This window comes from Melanostigma gelatinosum (assembly GCF_949748355.1).
Source record: "Melanostigma gelatinosum genome assembly, chromosome: 19".
Classification (NCBI taxonomy): domain Eukaryota; kingdom Metazoa; phylum Chordata; class Actinopteri; order Perciformes; family Zoarcidae; genus Melanostigma; species Melanostigma gelatinosum.
In genome coordinates this window covers 18,590,725-18,614,220 of record NC_136652.1, presented here as the reverse complement: position 1 = coordinate 18,614,220, position 23,496 = coordinate 18,590,725, and the positions used below count along the sequence as shown (strand labels likewise).

General features: G+C 43.7%; 1 protein-coding gene across 1 annotated transcript in view; it reads right to left on the bottom strand.

The window, feature by feature from the left end:
• The window catches only part of LOC306793728 (MAM domain-containing glycosylphosphatidylinositol anchor protein 2), a gene marked incomplete at its 5' end in the record, with an annotated part of 143,783 nt that overhangs the window by 82,954 nt on the left and 37,333 nt on the right, over window positions 1–23,496 (bottom strand). The window contains 2 exons of the mRNA XM_079291464.1: window positions 3,397–3,571; window positions 10,935–11,074. Coding sequence (XP_079147590.1) covers window positions 3,397–3,571; window positions 10,935–11,074 — 315 coding nt within the window. The remainder of the gene's footprint in view (window positions 1–3,396; window positions 3,572–10,934; window positions 11,075–23,496) is intronic.

Here is a 23,496-nt window from a genome sequence, read left to right as displayed (position 1 = left end):
AACAAACAATATAAAACACGCAATCTAAATTGTTGATCAATGCTTTACAAATTGAGTAATCAACTTCCATTTCAGCACCATTTAAATATATTAATATCAGTAGGATGTATTTTGAAAACTGGTGATTACTAAAATGAGACATTAGCAGAGTAAATTCAATTACAACATGCTGTAAATAGCAATATTCCATGCCCCTGGACTTGGGTGGTCAGTCACTTCTGTGACATTTCCTCCTGGCCACGTCCTCTCCAAATCTCTCTTCGGTTTATTGTGCTGTCGATGGTCAATGGACACTCTGAGCCTGCCATAAGCCGGCCCTGCAGAACTCTTAAGCCCTCCACAATCAGTCACTCAATGACACAGTAGATGCTCCTGCAAAATGAATGCTGAAATTAAATGAAAACATTGAAAAGACCCCCCCCCCCCCTGTAGGAAAAATAAGTGAGCATCTTAAGCTTAAAATCGATTTGTGTAGGAGTTGGGAAAGGTTCTTTATGAACCTTGCGAAGGACTTTCCCTGCAGACCTGAATGCAGACAAACACAGCTGAAGTGTCAGCAGGTATAAAATGTGCTTAGATGGACTTCAGAGCTCTGTAAATATGTTAGCTTTGAGCTGGCTGTGTAACTAATACCAGCTCCTCCGGGCTGCAGAGGTCACTTATTACTGACTCTCAACTCAGCAGAAAACCTCTGCTGTCCGTCTGTCTAGATTTAGCCTCGTATTTCCCTCATTTCATTTCCCTGAAAGTGAGTCAAGCAGGTTTGCGGCTGCCTTCATGAAGAATGGGGTGCTCAGCACACTTTGATCTAATAAAAGGTGCACACGTGAATAAAAACTCTGGTGTATATTTTGAAAATTGAAAAAAAAAACCTTTGATTCCAAGAAGCAGAAGCAAATAAACGGTCTCGACAGAAAACCAAGGATTCGACTGTAGAAAGATCATTCGAGTTCTACGCCTCTTATTGTAAAACACGGGGCCCTGTGTCTGGTTACAGAGAGTATTTTCCCTTTGCCGTAATGGTGCAGCCCATTAGAACTGCCCGTGTTGTTTCTCAGACACAAACATGTGATGTGAACAAAGAAACACATGCAGGATAAATCTGAAAGAGACAGCAAACTCAATTCAAGGTGTTGTTGTTGGGAGGTCCAGCTCCAAAAACACCAATTTTAATACTAATTAAAAACCGTAGCTGCAAACCACTAAAAATAGCATGTACTGCAGAGGCCCATCATTTAAATGCAGCCCCGGGGAACAGTTATAACATTGCTCAAGAGCAATGATGTGTTCCGCTGGTTGTGCAACATAGCACAAAATGCCAGCTAATGAAGTACACGCATACTGTGTTACAAGGCCAGATGCAAGGACATTATCAGGATAGCAATTTAAAACGCTACCGTGTAAAGATAACCTTCATTTTATTCAACATATGAAGCTTTTTTCTTCATGTTTTCATCACTCCCCTTTTGTTGATGTGTAGGACTTATATCAGCATAATAATAGCCTTTATTACAAATATATTGTTGTTATTGTGTTTTATATTGTTTTGTACTTCTATATGTACTACTACATACATATACTCCACACATCATCGCTGCTGGAGCAGCACAATTATCTGACTTTCTTTCACAAAATATTTATGTTCTACTGTATATATTGTAATTGTTTTTAAGGGCATCTATCTTCAGCTTCTCATTTGTATCTTAATTTGTTCGATTTAAATCGTTATTTATCGGTTTTCTGTTTTGATAAATTCTTATTTTCTTCACGATACCTCAAATATGAATTTGCATCAACAGTACGGAAAGGTTGAGCTCAAAATGAAGCTTGTTGAGGATCCACGCCCTCCGATTCGCCCTCAGTTCTATTCCCTGACGTGCTATCTGGCTTCATTTCCACGTCTGCTGCTCCTCCGGCTCTTTAGTGCATTCGAGGTGAAATGGTGCACGGAGGGAACGAGGTCACTGACTCCTGAGATACGCTCAGCCCCGCCTCTGCTGCTCCACTAAGACCTTCCACCAGCTTTCTAAACAACTTTCAATTCCACAACCTTTGCCCGTGTCAGTCCACATAAACAGATACAAGGATGTTGGCTCACACACAGCGAAGGAAAGAAAAAGACAGAGACGGGAAAGAAAACATGGGCAGAGGAGAGGCCCATAACAGACAGAGAGGCCAGCGTTGCCACTCTGCGATGCTTCAAATGAACGTAGGCTAGAAACCAGTCACGGACTGGAAGGAGATCAAGTACATCTTATTTAGTGCGAATGCTCTGCTCCACCACCTCCTCCTTTCCTCTGTGCCTGAAAAGTGGATGTTTGGCAACGAATTAAGAGCGAGGTCATCGATTATATATTAGACTTATATTAGATGAGACAAAGCATGTTTTGACTTTGCAGCGTGGCATGAAAAACAAAGCAGCGATTGAGTGCTACCGAGGGAGCGGAGACTCCAGCAGAAGTGTAAATTTAAGGAGGCGGCTTACACATCTTTCAAAGGCACCAAACACTACATCTTAAATGTATCTTGGCAGTTTTTTAAGCTGAAACAGTAAGACTAGAGTTCCTCCCTTGATACATCTGATTACAATACAACTACATTTTATTCACTGGATGTAAACTCCCACCTCCCTCCATTTCTGAGGGTCCGGCAGCGACTCCCTCGTCTCTCGCCGCGCTTTCGACAACTCACAAGGTGAAATCCGACGATCAATTCCCAGTCAAGAAAAACAATAATAATGAATCACGGTGTTCTTTGATGAATGCTAATGAGCCTTTTACCGTTTGTCGTACAGATACTCTGAAAACAGAGCGGTTGCACTTACAGTCGATGGCTTTGTCAGGATAACAAAAGCGTTTTAGCTTAATTGCCATTCTCAGGAGAGCGCAGGGGGGTCTCTTTGGATGCTCTACCTCCGAATAACAAGTACATTTTCATTCAAAGCAAAAGTATGGAACGCTGCTATATTGGGCCGTAAGCTTTCATGTTGTTTCACACTGATCAGCAGTAATAGTTCATTTCACATCATGATATATTTCCTGGCACTTTGCATTGATTTAATAAAGCATATACGCGCTGGTTACAGTTTAAAAGCTAACTGTGCTAGAAGCTGCAATACACTACGTTTTGCTGCACTGCTAACTGACTTTGTTGCATATCAGAACTGTGAATAGAAACCTTTTCAGGGTCATGTTTGTCCGGAATGTGTCCTAGTAGTGAATTAGGAAGTAGACAAAGAGACACCGCGGCCGGTCCTTCAATAGTAAAGACACAGACTCTTGACAGTCACACCTTTGGGCAACTTACCATCTTCAGTCTGCCTCACTTGGATGTCTTTGTAAACCAGGAAGAAACACGTGATAACATTTGTTCAGTCATGTATGTCATTGCGCTTACAGTAGACGTCCACCCTGATGGACTTGATAGCCGGGGATCCGAGGCCGTTCTCAGCCTTGCAGTAGTAGCGACCTCCCTGGGTCCTCAGGATCTTTGTGATGTGCAACGTCTCGTTGAACACACTGGAGTCCTGGAAGCGGTCCGACACGCTGCCTGCTGTCTTGGTCCATCGGATCTGTGAAGAACAAAGGCCGGGAATTACTTCAGGTCTGATTTAGAGTGAGGGGTCCAACGCAGCTTCAGGTAGAAAGTAGATATACAGGTTAAATCAAGCTGGCACCAAGACAGGATGCACTAATATCATCAGTATTCCAGTGCAGCCAGTTTCACTTCTTTTTAAAATAAATATTGTTTTTATTTTGCCATAAGCCTTCATGAAATTAGTTTTTTTCGAAGGATTAAACAAACAAGATACAATGTGTTGATAAGTGAGCTTTAGAGGTGTTAGGAGGTGGATTTTGTTACCTTTGGCGAGAGTCAGCGTAGCTATTTCCAGCTTATTATTATTGTCGAACATATACGAGAGTGATATCAATCTTCACATCAAACCCTCAGCAAGAAAGTTAATACGCTTTGTGGTCCCCAAAAAAACAAACTATTCATTTAAAACAGGAGCAGATCAGAACACAGGCTTCTTATGGACACGCAATGAGATATATAACAAAGGAAATTGGAACTAAAGGAATTTCCAATATGAGCCTGTTCCAAATAAGGGTTTGTTTGTCTCTGTAGTTGAGATAAATAAAGGCCACTATTTGAGAAGTTGCAGAAGATTCAAATGAAGTCATTGCATTTACGTTTGTTATATGTTCTTGTGTTGTTGACTAGATTCTGTATTTAATGAAATGCACAGATGCCCGTTTAAAAGATGTTCTTCTGTGAGATGCCTTCGTACAAAGGAGGACTTGAGCGCTAAAAGTCTTCCTCTAACCTCCGTTTTCCCTCCATTCCACACAAGGCGACACCAGCGTGGCATTCTCAGCATGAGCACCTTTCACGAACTGATGAGATCCAGTTAGCCCATGGCATCGAGGTGTAATGAAAGGTGAAATAGTGTCAGTCTCCTACATGGGGTTGTAATTGACTCTCAATCATCTCCATCTCCTGTCCTCATTAAAGCATACAGCATGAACAGGTACTGTGACAACTCTGGCCTGGGGGCCACGCAGCCAGAACTACGGAGCATAAAGCTCCATTTGATCCCTCAACCTATAAGCCACAGATGGACTGGCTTTGCCTCCAGAACCTTACATATCTCTGCGTTGGCAGGGGGGGAGGAATTAGAATCCAATATCTCCACACTGTATGGCGATAGCATCATTTTGGATACTGATAACATCCCATTTTACAGAGATGGCATCAGATGGAACAGGGATATCGCTACATGGAGGGATGAAGATAGGGTGCTCTCTTGGGAGATTGTGCTGCTGGTGCTGTGGGGTTGTAACCATGGCGGCTCCAGCCCGAGGATACGACAGCTTGAAGTTTGGTAATTTTCCTAACAGACAACAGAAAGGAAATGAAAGGACGGCCGGCCCAAACCCTGATAATGGTGCCCTATTCAAACGCTGTTTCTTTTGTGTGTGTGCGAGCGCTCAGCGCTAGAGGACGACAAGGAGAGGAATTCACATGCAGCAAACGTTTATCAGAGGAGTTTCAGATTCTCTGTCGTGCTCGGAGTGTTTACTGTTCAGAGTGGCAGAAATAAATGAGCTACCCTGAAACTCAAAGGCCGCGTGTGTGTGTGCTGTAGTTCTCCCTTTCACAGACCTCTCTCGCTGGAAACAAGTCTGTAGCCAGAGTGAGCTTCTGTGCCATCCATTTATACTGCCTTTAAGTGGATGTATTGTCATTAAAAATAAATGCCTGTAAATGAATACACTTCACTGAAATGGCTTCACTTGGCCTGTTTCGAATGCATCAAGAGACACTCCGTGAAAAAGCCCAAACTCAGCAATTGATCGATGCTAAAGCCCCACTGTTAGGAAACCTGGAGCCCTTTTATAACAGTTAGGGACATCGTGAGTTCAGCAAATCCAGCCCCAAAGTTAAATAAGTTATGATTATAAATTAGATGGAGAAAAGTCTTTGAATTCTGTGTCACTCTCCCCCCGGTGCTCTGGATCCCCTCATGTAAATACAAAGCAAGCTGGTTTATGGCGACCTCAGCAGAATTCAGTATTCTCCCAGCTTATACCACCAGTCATTTCCTTTGCCTTTTGTGTAAAGAGCTTTGAGTTTTAGGAAAGCGCGGTATCAATAAGTGCATTGTTGGAGCGACGCTAAGAAGTGGGTATTCAAACGACGCTCCGTATTCTCAAAAGGAAAGTGCTGCTGTTTGTTTGACGAGGGCAGCAGACCACATTATTGGTGAGCTTTAAACTCCCCCTGTAACCTGCAGCTATTTTCATTCCTCCACTCCCTTTGACTTTTCTCTTCCGAGCACGTCTGCTCACAGGGGGAGTCCTGAAGTATGCCTGGCGAGAACAGTTTGACCCTCTTCACTCTCCTCCGTGCAATGCAAATACTCTTGATCTGAGAGGACCTGGTGGATTTGAGCAATATGATAATTGCTGCTCCTGGTCCGCCGACTGCCTTGCTGAGTTTCCTCAGCTGAACCTAATAAGGTGCTCTTTAGTATACACTGGGGAGTGAGTCAAACTGCCAAAGATGTACCGCCCAGCCACTGTTTTATAGAAGTAATATGTTATTCCTGTCGGCCCCTTGCAACTGTGTGCATATATTATTACCATGAAATGTAAATGGTGTCTGGTATTCATGTTCACCTCACATAGTTTAGAAAAAAGGAGTCGTGCATATTTAGCATATTCTCTTAAAAAATGAAAGCATAAAATACATGACAGCACTTAGTTCCACAGGGGAACAGCAGAGTCTACGCACTAATCACGTCATTCCCTCTTAAACTAGACATCCCAATAGAAGATCAACATTTGCTTACAAGGAAAGCAGAAGCTCGTCTCGATCAGTATCCAACTGAAAATCCCAGCAGTGTTCGAGACCACACATGCTGCGATGTCACGGCGAGAGCTAATTAAAATGCGCCCAGTGTCTGTTGTTATGCAGGGATCATATGCTGGAGCACGCGTATTCGGTGAATCTCCCATAATGCCTGCTGTGACGCTTCCCTCTCCCTAACAACAGACTGCTTTGTAATTGGTTGCCATCTTTTGTTTTCCGGCGCTGATGGCGGACTGTGCCGCTCAGTGGTGAAGCCAAGTGTGGCTGAGCATGACAATCAAGCGATCAGTGGAAGCAACAGGGGGTCCAAATCACATATTGTGAGTGCAAAGACTCTGCAGGTCTAAATTAGAAAGTACTGGACCTTGTAAAAAAAACAATATGAAACAAACTGCAATGGTCTTTGACGTCAAAATAAAAATCATCAACGTTTGCTTTGGTGTTGAACTACTTACGGTATGTTTGAGTGCTGCGGTTCACGTCACTTTACAGACAACAGAGTATGACTGCGGGTGCATTGGACAGGGTGTAGTTCAAGGGGAAGCTCTACGGTGCCCCCTACGATACTGCAGTTTGCATGGCAAAAAATAGAAAGTTAAAAAAAAAAGCACCATCTGCTAAAGACACCGGCACTGTAGGCTAACTGTCATGGGAGCATCCAAAACAGATCACACACTCCAATTGGTCTGTGTACAGCGAAATGTCCCAGGGCCCGAGGTCAGCGTATTTGCAATCGCTGACCCGTGGCGCTGCGAGGTGAATCTGGCCAGCCAACAATTGAAAAAAAAAGAAAAAAGAAGGTGTTTGCAGTGTGGTGTTGCTGGCTATTGGAGGGAGCCTGGTACTCAAACAAAGTAGTGTGGACACAATGGATGGAGGTCAGGGCCGGGGGAGCGAGGGGGCAGATGGCTTCGTCATCATGGGACGCCATCGAAGACAATGAAAGAAGCTGGAGGACGGTGACCATGAAAGTATGAACAGATGAAGCTGTATACTGTATGTGTTCTGATACAGAGACAAAGAGAGTGAGATGGTGATAAAGACATTCCGTGGGGAGAGGGTTTATCTTCATACGTATGTTCAATGGAGGCAGGGCTGAGTGTAATACATATTTTCAGTGTTGATGATTCATTAATTGTCTGATTAATTGTTTAATCCTAACATCCATTCAATGTCAAGAACACAGTGAAACATCCTCATTATGTTTGCAGAAACCTCAGGGGACATCTTCAAGTTGCATTGATTCAATTTCTATTGATGTGAAACAGAGAAAAAACGGCAGATCTTCACATGTGAGAAGCCGTAGTCGGCTACAGCTCGGCAATTCTGCTCAGTGAGCGACTCGGATATCAAAATTGCAGGAGATTAACTTCATGTTCATCGACCAATTGATTAACCGCTGAATCGTTACAGCACCAGACGGAGGGCGATGGTAGAGAAACAGACGGGTTTGATAAACAGTTCATTGATTATCAATACTGTTGTGGATTAATTCTCTGTTGATGTACTTCTTTTTTTACACACAGAAGGAAGCGGCAGATCAAGAACATGGACTTGCTCTGTGCGAGTGCGAGCAGGAAAAGCACTGGCCACATCTACGATTTTCTGTCTTATTATTCTCCTCAGAGAGTCAAGTTCCACAAATCCTTCCAGTGACCTCTGCACCAGACATCCATGACACTTTAACTTCATTGCCCCTTGAGCCTGCCAGATGCCAGCAGTCCCAGTCTTCCTGCACAGCCTTCAGTAACACCTTGAAATGCCAAACCCACGAGGCACAGCGGAAGAAAAGCACACATTATACGGTGTGCCGGTGACTGACAGGAACATACATTTATTTGACAATTAAATGGGAAGGCAGACAAGCGTCGAGTGTGTGCGTCTGCCATTGTGTGCATGCATGTATGCTTTTATTATTAGAAAGCCTCTGTGTTGTTTTTTTTCCTCCGAGGTGAGTGGGCAGATGTGCACGGGGCTGACAAGCGAGGCCCACTGTGAGGAAGCTGCTGCTGCTGCCTGGTTGGACACAATCCAGAGACTCCATCAGCGGGAAGGCCTGAGGGGCGTCTATGCAATTTAAGAAGTGTGCATATTGATAGACACGCGGAGAATTAAACAGTGGCGAAATTGCCAAGTGTGGCCCCATTTACTCTGTGGTTGGTCCTTTGTGGTGCTGATGTTGTACTTGGCACAACAGCCCTCCGTCTAAGTCAGGGAAAGAGACGGGAAACTGGACAGTAATGATGGAGAAAGCAATTTTCTGATTTGCTAATGCAGAACTAATTGAAGCCACTTACAGTGATCGAGTAGTGTGACTTGGCCCCCTGTGATATCGTGGTGCAGATGGAGAGAGTGGTTTACGTTATTGTTGGTATGGAAGTTCTTTAAGAAAACAAAATTGAAAATGATTTCACAGACCAGAGAAACTATACTTTCCCATCAATCTGAGGCGTCTCTGGGGGGGGGGGGGGGGGTTCTAGGGCCCAGAATCTCTTACTGTTCATCACGCGTGGCATTTTCTCTACTCAACCGAGATCACGGCCGCGTAGGAACAAATGTGTTTTGAAGAGCGTGGTGAGAGCGAAGCTGATAAACAGAGCCCAAAATGTATGCATGAGAGAATTCATGTTCATTCTTATAGTTTTATGCCAAAAGCAAAAGATGGAGGACATCATGTGTCGTTTTTTTCAGAGGAACAAAAGTGTCTGTAACATCTTAGCCAATAAGAATGATCGTTGGCATAAGAGAATCAGAAACTAAAATGTGCACAGTATGATGCGAGTCCTGCTTTGAGGAAGTTTACAAATAAAAACATCTTGCAAAGAGTTTGCTTTATCAAGGCCCATGTGACTGTACATACAGTATGTGTCTGTTCATGCATGCACATGACTTACAACAACAAATAGAGAGACACACACAATTGTTTATACAGTCTGACAAAAGAGTCCCTGCCGAAGGCAAAACCAAACATGTGCCCGTGTCATTAATCAAGACAGGACATGAAATAACCTTTGCAAAGAGCACTGATTACTCCCCCCCCCCCCCCCACATATGCTCTCGAAAGATGAGGAAACTCAACTCAATTAAATGTGGAACTGTGGGGCAAAGAAAGCCTCAGAACAAGGTCTGAGAATTAATACTTAACTCGAATGAAAATACGAGCCGTTGTTAACTCGCCAGTGTGTTTCCGACGAGGTCGCAAAGCCCTCGTGTTCTCCGACCAACGTCACAAAACCAGCCGTGGGTCCACCGCCACCCCAGATAACCTCGCCTGCTTCCGAAACTACTCAGTATGAGTGTGCGCCTCCCCCCCGGTCCCATGCCACTACCAGAGGGGGGGAAAGCTGACACATCCCACAGTCCGGGGAGACACAGCCGAGACCCGCTGTGCCAGGGGAACTGTGCGAGTCTCATAATGACTCCGTTTCAAAGGAGATCCTGCCTCTCCTGCTACAGCCGTGCGGGGCTTTTGATCTCCCGCCCCCTCCCCCCTCCCCCTGCTCTGGTTTTCAGAAATTCTAATTAAGAGGAAAAGACAGAGATGAGGAGTTGCAAAGTTGTCGTCCCCACTGACGAGTATAGGGGAGGTGAACGGTGTGCCTGAACGTCTCGCTAATTTAAGAGGCCTCACCTTTTCAAGTGAAATATAAAAATCAATACGCTCTTCTGCTTTGGCATCCAGAGGGGGGGGGGGGGGGGGGGGGGAGTGTACAAACAAAAGGCCCCGTCCATTGATCAAAAGGGGGATTATAGTAATTAATGTAAATGAGCTCAGTTCGGCCCGGAGATAGCGCTGAATTCCGGCTGCGTTCATTGTTTATCGAGCAAATTGGAAACAACATTCGATAAATGTTGGAAAGGTTAGCGTGTGCAAATCCTGTCCAGATTAATGCGAGAACAAAATGTGATGGTGGGGTCATTTGTGGCAGAGCTGACATTTATACCTGCGTTAGTTGGTATTTAGTCGAAGCAAGTAGATGAACTCTTGTTTCTGCCTTTGTCTTACTTTTCTCAACATATTTTTCATGCACTTGCTTCTAAGATGTGGATGAGAAAGGAGTAACTAAAAGAGCAAATCAACGGCCCATTTTCTTTAGAGAAAGGTGGAAGACTTTTTTTTATTTAGTTCAGATCTCGACAGTAAATAAAAGAACTTGAAAAGAAAGATAAAAGCGCTCTCTCAGATGTCGAGGACCCGTGTGCATTCGCATGACCGAGCGTCTTTTCACTGTGGCCTGCTTTCACTCGTTAGACTTTTTGTTTTGGCAGATGTTCCGGCTGTTTTGTTTCTGCATTCTAATTAGACTCGGAAGCTTTCATTATCAACACGCAGGTGCACAATGCACCCCAAACAATCAATAATTAAAGGATTGAACTCCTCAGCTGGTTTCCGCGCAGAGGTACCTGGTGTGCCACGCAATGGCTCTAATACAGAGTGAAAAGAACGCTGATGAAGGTGAGTGAGGAGAGGAGAAACGGACAGGAAGGATAGGCAGGCTGCACAATCAGCGTCTTGTCCCATGAGTCCCTCGTGTGGCTACTTTAGTCCTGCTCCTCACCTGTGGTCGAGGATGCCCCGTCACCAGACAGGTGAGCTCCAGGGTCTCTCCCTCTCTGATGGTGTAGACCCTCTCCGTGTGCCTCTCCTCTTCAACATTACAGGCATGCCCCGAGTGTATGATGCGGACGGTCGGAGGCGCTGTGGAGGGAAAAAAGAACAAAGCGTGTTAGCGTTCTGAGCCTCTCTGAAGGAATGAGCGGTTTAGCACAACAGGTTGTCTATTGATGAAGAGGTCGTCCCACTCGGGGAAAAGACTTCAAAGCGTCGTGGCCACGTTTGTACAGCGAACAACAAACCAGAGATGTTTGCACAAGAAAAAATAGGAAAAGAATTGCCATTTTTTTTGTTTTATAGCATTCAGTTTGGTTTAGCTTTTCAAATATCGCTAGAACGTCAAACACAAAGTCGAGGGAAGCTACTTGTGGGAAAATGATTCACTGCCTGCTTAGTTTTCATTTGAAGTAAGTTGTGAGAGTCGCACTTTCACAGACACGTGCTGATGGCGCTCGTGCTCTCAAACATGTTTTAACAATGATGTTCCATTTCTCTTTTTTTTAATCTTGAGCAAGTCCTACATCCGTCAAGTGTGATCAGTTGGACTGAGTTCCCACTACACTTTCAAAGCCATTCGATCGCTGCGCTGCTCACACAACTTACTGTCATGTAATCGAAAGTCTTTAAGTCGTTTTGGGTTTTACATTTCTGACGAATGTTGCACTTTTAACGACACCAGAAAAGTATCTCAAAATCAATATTTGACCTTGTGACCCTCTGCGATACTTGCAGACCTTCTCTGGAGCACCTTGGCCCCAGCCCCGCCATCTCCATTACAGTTTGGAGGAAATAGATTCAGTAGTTATGACAAAAGCAGGAACCAATCAGTATCACTCCACTCTGATGCAAAGTGACACTCACTTTGCATCTTAACCAAATTACCCCGCGTAATCAGAAATGATTCAAATGCAGTGTCAAGTTGATGACCAACTGTGAACGATTGATGGTTGGCTGCAAAACAACGAATTTATCTCATTCTTCATCCTCCCCACTCCCTCGCTGTGGGGAGATACGTATCAGGACGGACTCCGTCTAATTACACGCCAGAGGTTTCATTACAAAACCTTACACACGAAGAACATTCTCTCAAATGAATCAGCCATGACTCAAAAACTTGATCATCTCATATAAATGTCTTCACGTGACTTTAATATCATTTCAATATAAGATTTCAATATCAACATATTATATTCTCAACTGTCATTGGAACATCTGGAGAGTTAGGCGTCTATGTTTAAATAAGCTTATTTTGGAACGGAACTCGTGATTTAGCACGTTTATTTGAGCACATCATTTCCTTTTGTAATACAATCAAGGATATCAAAATGTCAGAATCTGTGACGTGGACAATAACAGCTCAGTATCCAGCAGCACACACTGCAGCACACGATCAGGGCAGAAGAACCCCCAGCTGTAGTTACTGCACTGGTGTTTCTCTCCCTAATAGCTGACCCTTGAGAGACTGTAAGGACATTGCAATCCCTCCACAGCCCGACATGCAGCGGGGCACAAGCGGCGGGGGTTAAAACAGAACGGAGAAACGAGGCATCTGAGGTAAAGCGCCGCCAAAAAAACTCAGTTCCAATGAGCTGTGGAAGCGCAGTCGCATGTAACCGACCCCTGACAATATTAGCATCTGTTAAGCATTTAGTCCTCTTCAACTCGCATGATTAGTGAAGAGGTTTGGGATGAGATGATTCAGAGAGCGGATACGGGATATGATTAGGAGGAGGACTACAAATTGGTGAAAAAAGAAAAAAAGAAATCAAGCTGAAATCACAAATCACGAGTTACTGACTGCAGTGTGCCTTTCATGTTGGAGGAGCAGCTTCCTGTGTGGGCCTCTCTCAGCAGACTCACTTCTACCTCCATCCAGGCTGCGATGCTAATGAGCGCGGCGACACTCCTCCCTACCGCTGCATTGGGAGTCTCAGCCGGAGTGTGTCCTAACCACCCATCCCTCCCCCGTTACCAACCGCGCTGTTTGTCTCACTCAGCTTATTGCCTCGCCGCTGCAGGCAGAGTGATGAACACCGATACGAAATGCTAACTGGCTACTCATAAAGCCGCGTTGGACCGCTCCTGCTCTCACCCCTCCTTGTCTTCCCTCACTCCATTCAGAGATGAATACACTGGTGGTGAACTCCATAGGGGCGGATAAGGGCTCGAGGAAATAGGCTCAGTGGAAGGGAGCTTCACGCAAGGCTGCCACTTGAAACAAAAAAAGGGCTCGGAAACAAGGCCCCAGGGCACGCACCGAACAAAGTACTCATGCCATTTACTCCAATGAGCCAGTATCTCCGCAGCACACCATCAGCCCTGGAGGAAAGCTGGGAAACACCCGTAATTAATGATCTTTAACTGCTATATAGCAGCTACTGCCGCGGCTGCACACACATAAACACACACTTGTTCTTTATGCAGACAACACTAAGCTCACAGCGACGAAAGCAAATAACAGTCTCTTTAAGCATACATAATGAGCGCCATAATGTTCTCGGAGAGTCGCACATATCGGCTAAGACCTCAGCTCACTTGGCCCAAAGCATGAGCCACGATCACTGTCATTACCACATCATTTTCTGTTGGTTTACTTTTCATGAAAGCCACTTGATATACTGGCAGTAACTACTCATCGTGCTTTCAGAAAGGACATCTAACGATGGATAATGAGACAGTAACGCACTGGGACTTGGGGTAGCACAAAGTGAGACGTCGACGCGCTGACAGGTTTGAGATAAAAGATGTCCTGGTGGAGGAGATGTGGGCGACAGAGAGAGCTTTGAATGCGTCAGAGCAGGCCCGACACAGCGGCCATATAGCCCTTAGTCTCTGAACTACATCACATACAAGCTGATTCACTGAAGTCTTATTCGCTGGAAACGTTATGGTGCGACGGTGTGACGTCTTCTAAATGTTCAGTCTGTGTGTGGGCCAATAAGAACGTACTAACACTTCCTAATACCAGTGGAATATAGCTCAAAATAAGTTTACCCAGCTACTTTCAAGACCTCTTTTTATCTTTAAAGGCCGACATATTACATCTTATTTCAAGAACTCTTACCAAGCCAATTATCACTTGTTGCATTGGCAGCTTTTTTAAAAACATATTACAGGCAAAAACACCTCCTATTCACTGTATGCAAGTAGCCTTTTTTCCAATGCAACATATTTTTTACTGCATGTAATAATAGATATGATGCTCCAGACTGGGTTTCAAATGTTTTCTCAGTGGTGGAAGGGCATTCAGATCTTTTACATACATGAAAGTAGAAATACTCCACAAACTGCTACAAGCAAACATCCTGCAATTATACTCAATGGGTACCATGTGGAGTTTTCTTGAAACCAAACAAAGGTTGCGTTTACATTCATTTGAAATTGTACATTGTTAACATCGATGTTTGCTTGCTGGCATTGTTCTTCTATTCGACGTTTCTTCGCGCTTTTCCGCTCACCGACGTTCAATCAACAATACGACGCGCTATAAAATGCACTTACACGACACAAACAAAACCCACACTTCAAAACGTCGCTCCAGACCTCCACAGGGTGCCTCTAAGCCAAAGCACAGAAGTATAATCAGCGTAATGTACTTAAAGTTAGGAGTGAAAAGTACATCAACTCCCAGCAGTCCTCTAAAACATCTGTTTGGATAGTCACAGACATCCTTCAACACTCCATTAAAGAGCTACGAGTAAATGTTTAATCGATCACAAACTTTTCTGAAGCAGCTTCTTCTACTCCTCATATCCCTCCGGAGCAAAACAATATGTTGAAAGAGTGAGTGGTCATGTGTGTTAAGAAGCAAAGCAAATGTAACTTGGGAGCGAATTTCTGCACATTTGGATGTTAATTAGACACTTTTTTTCTTTTTTTTTCTGCCAGTTGGGGAATTGGCATCGGCATACGAAGCACATCTGCACTCACACTGATGTGTGAAGTGCAACACAGTGCAGGGGAAAATCAATGCTAAATATTGAGTGGATCCTCGCAGTCAAACGAATGCAGAGTTATTCTGAAATCACTCGTTTGTTTGCTCTACAAGCAGCACTTGTGATTAAACAGCGTTGTTGCAAATGTCGAGTAAATGTTGCCACAAACCTGTGGGTTAAGTTATGGCATTTGCATAAATGTGCATTTCAGGCTGTAGTGTCACCCCCCGCCTGCACCCCTCCCACCCAACAATCTGCAGGCACACACACACACACACACACACACACACACACACACACACACACACACACACACACACACGTGTCCTGATAACTATACAGCTTTTTTTTAAGGGAACGAGGAAGAGCTGCAGGCTGGGAGCTGGAGTCTCAGATGTGCCTCTCTTTTTCATTTCATTATCTCATTTACATAACAGTGACATCATCCCCCCCCCCCCCCCCTCCCCTCTGCAGAAACACACGACGGGGAGAGAAAAGGTAAGAGAGGGGAGGAGAACAAGAGACTGCCTCTGCACATATAGTTGTGCATTTTAGATTGTTACTTTAGTGCTCTCTCTTCATCTCCAGTCTGCATGTGTGTGTGTGTGTGTGTGTGTGTGTGTGTGGGCATTGTGCGTGTTGAATGTGCAGCTCCCACTGGAGTGACTAGCCTTCCTTGGCCTCAGTTGGGGGAAATTGAGACAGCTTTATCCACTACCGCCAATGGAGATTAAATTGGATTTGGCTAAAAGCAGCCTTGTCACCACGGTTCTGGAGTGCCCGAGTGGCAGAGGAGGTTCTTGGCATTAGTAGAGACTCTAAATTTGACAAACAAATGGATGTGAAAAAAGAAATGCCAACAGCTGGGGCTCGTTGTCGCTGTGGGCTTAATGTCCTCAGACCAACCCCTCAGGACCACTATCCATCGCCTGCTAGTTCTCTGGCTCCGTAATCACCTTCTCAGAGTGGGAGAGCCAGAGAGAGAGCAACAGAAGGAGAAAAAGACATGCAATATGCATACCGTTACAATTTAAAAAATAATTGTTTTCGTTATCAAACCAGACTCATTATCGATTCAGCAGGAGCACTGAAAATAAACTTCTGGAATAAAGGGACTGGGGGGGAAAAGTTCATTTCAGCTGAACGATAAAGCCGCACAATGCCAACATAAAAACGCTTAGAGATAACACTAAAACAAGCTTCATTGAGCTGCTTAAATAAGGACAACACAGCCATATTAGATATTGCAAAAAAATGATGAGTTTTGAAAAAAAATGTTGGTCTAACTGGTCACCCGTTGTTAATAAACGCCACTGTCACAAGCTCTCTTTTTGATGAGCGATAATGAACACACATCGACTCATATTTCTGTTTCAGGCCATCGCAGTTAACACAAGACACGACATTTGCATACACATCACGGCTTAATCAAAGGATTATGACAAACATAACAGCTGACTCACTAAGACTTATTCTCTATTCATATTCAGACTGTACGTACGGAAACGTAATGTTAACAGTAGCCAGAGCACAGAGGAAGCTGATTGACTCAACAATGTCAGTTTTTTTAATTGTAAGAAAAATATCATGTTATTTCTTTATCTTCAAATCAGCAATATTTGTATTTTTGGCCACCTTGAGGCAGTGGAACACGTTTTAAACACGCCATTGTAATATTAGGATATAGTTGGTAGTTAACTGTCCTTTAAGCTCCGTTTTGGTCTCCACCAACGCCTGAAGGGATCCTTTCACATTAGACATAATTTGATCCATAGCTTATGTAAAAGTATTGATTTGTGCAGCTTTAAGAAAGTAGCATAGCGCACGACCCAACCAAAATGTACTCTCACGTTATGTCGATCCTATGATAAATCTATAGAGAACATATAGCAGCGATGCATCAATACAGATACTGATATCAGATATCAGTCCGATACCGACTCAAATAGCTGGATCAGCGGTCAGTGACTACGGGCCAATCTGTCATCTGATACCATTATTTCAATAAATAACAATTCAAACATTCATATCTATGTTTTTATTTGTTACTTTCTGTTTTCCAAAGCTCAGACAGCAATGTCAAGCCTGATGTTGCCGATCTCATAAAAGAATGATCTCAGTCCCTCACACACAGTGAGGCATAGAGCTTATTAACGAAACACTGGCATCGGATCGGTACTCGGTATTGGCACAGATATCGATATCTGTATCGTGACTGGCAAAGTCAGCTCGTTGCGTCCTTGTCATATAGTTGGCAGAGAGCTTCGATCTTTTTTCCCCCTTTTGTACCCCAGCTGAGCAGACCCACTTATACTGAATCACTATTTTATGGTTAAAAACAGTATTGGCTGTATCTTCTCGGTGCTGATGAAGAGCATTGGTTGTATCAGTGTGAATGGATTTTTGTAACCTTGAGATTTCGTAAACATGGTCCATTGGCAAAGTTGTCACACGATAAATTAATTTGTATGCTTTTCCTCATTCCTTACACTTTGGACAGCGTAAGCTTACATCCTGCTGTATAATTGAGAAGCAACTCATCCACGGGGTCATCCACGTGTGGAAGAGCTAGAAACGGTGTGCCAGCAGCGCATGCATACTATTACATCAGGGGTTGTCAGGGCGTATTGATTACACGCTGTAATGCACTCGCATGCACTCCTCGGCCTACACTGTTGTTGCAGATGAGAGTCTGTGTATATCCGGCTTCGCACTATCAGCACAGATGATCTATCGCACCGTGTGTGTGTGTGTGTGTGTGTGTGTGTGTGTGTTTATTTTCCAGCCCACCACAGTACACACGGTGCGATAGATCATCTGTGCTGATTAGTGGTGTCACGGATCACGGATCGATCCGTGATCCGTTCGGATCAGCCCTCACGGTTCGGATCACGCGGATCAATAGAGTATTTTTTTCTTTTTTTTTACAGTGTAATCGTCATAGTGTGTAATAAAGTTCTACTGCTGCTGTTCCTTTTCAAGTAACAAGTCCCCGAATATCAATGCAGCGTGTCAGTGAGCAGATATGAAGCAGTAGTGTGTTCACGTGAACGGAGCAGCTTAGAAGCATTGAACGGTGACGTCATGGCGAGCGGAGGAACGTCAGAAGCCGCGGCGTCATTTAAGTCGCAAGTTTGGGAACATTTTGTCTTCCCTGTAACGTATAATGACGGATGAGGGTGGTGGACAAACCGTTACGGTATGTAGGCGTTATTTAAAGCCGAGCAGTTCAGTTCAGTGTAAACAGTGGAAGCTAGCTCACTGGCTGTTTCTTCTTTCAGTATTGATGAAAGGACGAGGATATCAGAATTGAGTAGTCTTGAATGTTTTTTTTTCATTTATTTATTTCATTTCAAATTGGACGTCTTCAATATTTTTGTTTTCAATATATATATATTCAATATTTGTGTTCTTGAGGTTCTTTAATTAATAAATGGAAAGCAAAGTTATATTTGTCTCCTCCCCTTTTCTTTGTTGATCCGAAAAATGATCCGAACCGTGACTCCTGAACCGTGATCCGAACCGAACCGTGAGGTTTGTGATCCGTGACACCCCTAGTGCTGATAGTGCGAAGCCGGATATACACGGGCTGGAAAATAAACACACACGTTCATACGAGACTGCAGCATCGCAGAAAAACACAACATGTCTGTCCAGCACAGCAGAAAAGAGAGACGGTCACTATTACAATCAAGAGAGACATCAGGTGGTCTCGGTGCGACACAAAGGGACACACTGAAGCCTACTGTGAATTGGGTGGTTGAGAGCTCAATAACACAGCAGACCAGCTCGTTTGTTCCATCACTCGACGGACACGGGACACTGTAAGAGCACAAAACAACAAACCGTGCACAGCTGTGGTGCTCAGAGGGGCTATTTATAGGAAACAGACATGCACACACAATCATACAAACACATACTCCTGCACACACACACACACACACACACAGTTCGTCTAAAAGTAGGCCAGTGTGAAACTGCCAAAGCCCTGCTGAGACGGAGAGAGAGGAGAGATGACTGTGGTGGGTGAAGGTGGGGAGATTTAGAGGACAGATTCATCTTAGCTCCCACATTACGGCGCTCTACAGCAGGGGGTTATGGAGCTTGACTGCATACAGCTGCATCCATTATGTTCATGCAAGCTTCATGTCACGCAAACCATCTTGAGGAAATGACACAAACGAGCACCCGGTTTCATCTGATGTATCGCTTGGTTCCGCACCAGTGCTGTGACGGTGCTGTCGCTGTCCATGGTGCTGAAACATACAGCGGTTGCCATGCAGGGGGAGTAGAATGCAAAAAACATTGTGTGTAGGCAGCACACCACCAAGAACCAGACAGGCATACATTACCTGAAGTAACACTGAAGGCTTATTGCACCTTAGCAAATGCATACATGTAAGGCAGTGTATTAAATCCACCATCTTGGTTTCACTGTTTCTGGGTTACTTCAAATGCGACCAGGACTTTGAGCTTGTAACCTTTTTACGATTTAATTCCCAACATTTTTTATACGACATTAGTTGTACTACTCAAGATTTAAAGTAGTGATTGTCAATTAACAGGAAATTAATCAGCAAGAAAATTTGATAATCAGGCAAAAATGCCAAACATTTGCTGTTTCCAGCGTCTCAGTTTGAATATTTGGTGTTTCTCTTGATCTCCTGAGATATTAAATAGCTTGAACTTTTACTCAGACAAAACAAGCAATTTGGCAGTTTTGACAGTTCACACTTTTTCTTACATTCTGAATACTAAATAATGCATTTACTATCAGAGAAAAGTATTTGATTTTATTTAGTAATAGTTATGGGTATAGCCACCTGTCATTCACCTACTTATCACTTATGTACAGTCATCTTCATATGGAGTTTGCTGGCATGCATACTGTACGACTTCTCAGCACTGCAAGGAAGCAAACAAGTGTTTGAAACACTATTTCTCCAACACTAGAAAGGAATAATCATGATTTTATAGAATATTATTCACTTCAACCACCAGCACTGCCAAAAAAGAGAAGGATAATGTGTGTCTCCTGTGAAAATGGTGTGTATTAGCTTTAATCCTTATGATTTTGCACCATAATATCATGGAGTAAAACAAGTATAATTTTAAACATTCTCTGGCTTGAACTAGCATCATATTTTCACAGCTTTGTACATCAAAGATAATACAATCGAATACTGTGCAGGAAAAAAATGTATGCAGCTACAAAGAGCTACAGGAAAAAATATCTGCCAAGTTTGCCTTAAAGTGTGTCGTAAAAGCAGGGAAGAGCAGGGAATGTAAAGTCTGCATAATTGGAAATTGCTTATTTACCTCTGGAATGCGCAGAGATGTCAGGTGCAGTTCGCACTTTTTGCTGCTGCAAGTGATGAGCGCTGCAACATAAAAATGCTGACTGCATTCTCCGGTGGAAACAGAAAGCTTGAGCAGTGCTAAAGCCTCTGTACTCTAATGCTTATGTCAATTTAAGGCGCAAACATGTGTTGTAAGCCCATGAAACTGACCGTGACCAGAGATCATTGAACACGTCCTCGCCAGTGCAGGTTTATGAGGACTAAAGCTGCAGGCCGTTACGAGTACATGCTGGTAAATTTAGAACCTCGTTAAAGAAAGACCTCCACAGCTAAGCAGTGCCTGCTAGCTCATGGTACTGTTCAGAAAGGTCGTCAAGCAGAGGTGTGAATCTATACTTTGCCTACCCAACCTTCCTGCAACCCTCTAGAAAACACCCACTGACAGAGTATCACAGTGTTACAGTTAAGTAAGCCTTTGTGGGTTTCTCCTATCCCGTTCTACCGGTCTGCCCATTCATGCTGCCACATTGGCATCGTGGGCCTGTTGTGGCAGTTCCATTTCCCGAAACAACACTTATCGAACATCTGTAGGGAAGGATAAAGTCCATGTTGGCTGCGAACATGCAGCAGTTCTCTGTCGATAGGCTTCACTCTGGCCAACACTCACGATTGGCTGATGCAAGGCACCAGCTTTCTTTATGGTTGGCTAGCAGCGAGCCAGCAAGAGCTCACTGAGGATAGAGTATCTGGCAACCCTCTGAAGATTGGGTGCTTGCGCCAAGAAACTGTCTGATGATTGGCTGCGGCAACTCCAGAGTGAACTGATTGTCCTATCAAAGCCCACAGTGCAGGGTGGCTGACACTGCTGCCTGCTGGCTGGCTTTGCAAAATGCAGCTATCCGTAACACCTCCAGGGGGCATATGTCCATGTCTTTGAGTGAGCGAGGGAGTGAGCGAGTGTGTGTGTGTGTGTGTATACAGTCCATAACTTCTCCATTGGGAAGGTGTGCGGCTAAGTCCTGCCAGCAGGCTCTAACACCTCATTATTCTTTTAGAGATCTCTCGCCGCGCTGCGCTCTTGGAAGCGAGGGCTACAGGTCTTCCTACATCAGCAGCACAGACCTCGGAAATGTTTAATTGAAGTTAGCTCCACTGCAGCACTTCACCAAAAATCTAAACCAATTGGCCGGGCACGTACTGTTACTTAAACAAAAAAATACAAACTGTTGTAGTCTTGTGCAAATAAATTTTGGTCTGAGTTTTTGAGATTTAATGAAATTGAATATTCCATGTGCTGTTGAATACAGCTCAGCGGAACGACGAAGATGAAGAACAGCAGTGCCTAAAGCCTCATTCGGGGATTTTCTACATTTGGGTGAAAAATGTAAGTAAGTTAGCTCGTATGCACTGACTAGGGAATTAAAAAAGGAGGTGACGGAAGCAGAGAAGGAGAAGAAGATTAAGAGAAAGAAAAAAAAAAGATATAAAAATTAAAATGACAGTGTGAAATTATTCTTCCACTACTGACATGTATGCATTGAAGATTGAATTGAGTTCCTGTCATTACAGCTATTTTGTCCCATCCCGTATTTTAGACATTCAAATAAAAATGTTACACAAGGTTCAAAACTAGGTATAATAATTTCGGTCAAAATGACTGTAATCAGTCTTGAATGATCAGTTGAAGCTGCTATTGTAGAAGAAAATCAGCATTATAACTGTGAACTGAACTTGAATTGAACTGAACGCATCTGGGCTCACACGTAAACAGTTACATAACGTGTTATTCTGATTCGCAGCAGAGTTTTTGGGAAATGATTCTCAGGGCCAGATAAAGAATGATTAATCTCTCAAGAGCACCAAAACAACTCCGTACATGGAGTTGTGTTCTGTGTGCCCAGAACAAAATAGGAACCTGCCCAAATTAGGAGTCCAGATGTGTCCTGTTTTGATTGAACAGACAGGTTTGAGTGATGCAACACAGCAGAAGAGGCGTGCATTTAGACTATAAAAGTGGTCCTCGGACAGTAAGATTTTGAATCTGTTTCCATATGCCAAGTTCGTGTGTTGTTAACGAATGTGCATTAAACGATTCCCGCTGGTTTGCAACTCCAGTTCGTCGCCTCTCCTCGTCATTTTCGCTACGACACTATCAAGTGCAGTTTCACTTAAAGCAACTCATGACTTGAAGTGCCGATCCATTAAAGCGTGCCGTGGTGCTTCTTACTAGAACAGACCTCTTGATCTTATATTCAAAGAATGTCTTTCATACCGTGCTGGTGTTTCCCCGTTACCTCCGGTGCTTCACTCGCCACATAACGTGCGGAAAATGTCAAAAAGCGAAACCAGAAGCGGGTTAAACCTGACTCGACAGATAAGAGCCCAGTGCTGTCTATTCTGATACAATAAGCTGTGCGCTAACAGTAGCCACCCATTAGCCTGGGTGTGACCGGCGAAAAGAGAAGCCATATAAACAGCAACACACTAATCACAGTTAACCTATTGTAGGCCTTTGCAAATAGAAACAGAGGGCTTATATATGGTAATGTTATATTAGTTACAATACCAAATTCCTCACAACACAAAAGGCAGTTGACTTTAAAATCAACACTGTTTGCAGATGCCTTTTGTATTTATTTAAGTGTTCTACATATTGAAATAATGATATAATTGATATTGTTCTGCAGACAGAAGAGTTGTATGTCGGTGGCTGTGGCCTGGAGGTGGGGAAATGGCCGTGCAACCTCTTCTCTAACATCATCACTTCTATACAGGGCTGAGGAAACGCGAGAGGGCAAAGTGATGAGTCCCACTCTGCCCTCAAATAACGAAACATTTCTGAGGTGCTCTTGAGCAAGTCATATATTGGGTTCGTGGCAACCAATCTAAAGACTGACCTGGGCGGGATGCTTAAGTGTGATGACATGGAGTTCTGTGAATTAAAATCTGAAAAACAAAAAAATCTAAAAAACAACAACTCTTTGGAATCATTATGTCGAATATACTATCTGTTCAACTGGACCAGAAGTTCTCTTAACTGCCATTTCTCTCATAAAGACCTTTTATGGTATCATTTTCAAATCTGCCTTCTAAAGCACTTGACACCTATTCCATCAAATACATTCATTCCCTGAATGGACTGTTCAGCTGCATTGTGGCTTTAATCAATTGCATTACGACAATAACACACCTGATTTAATTAGCTATTTGCGTGGCTCTTACAAGTCTGGTAATTCACACCAATTAAGACGGTGTTCATATTCAATATATT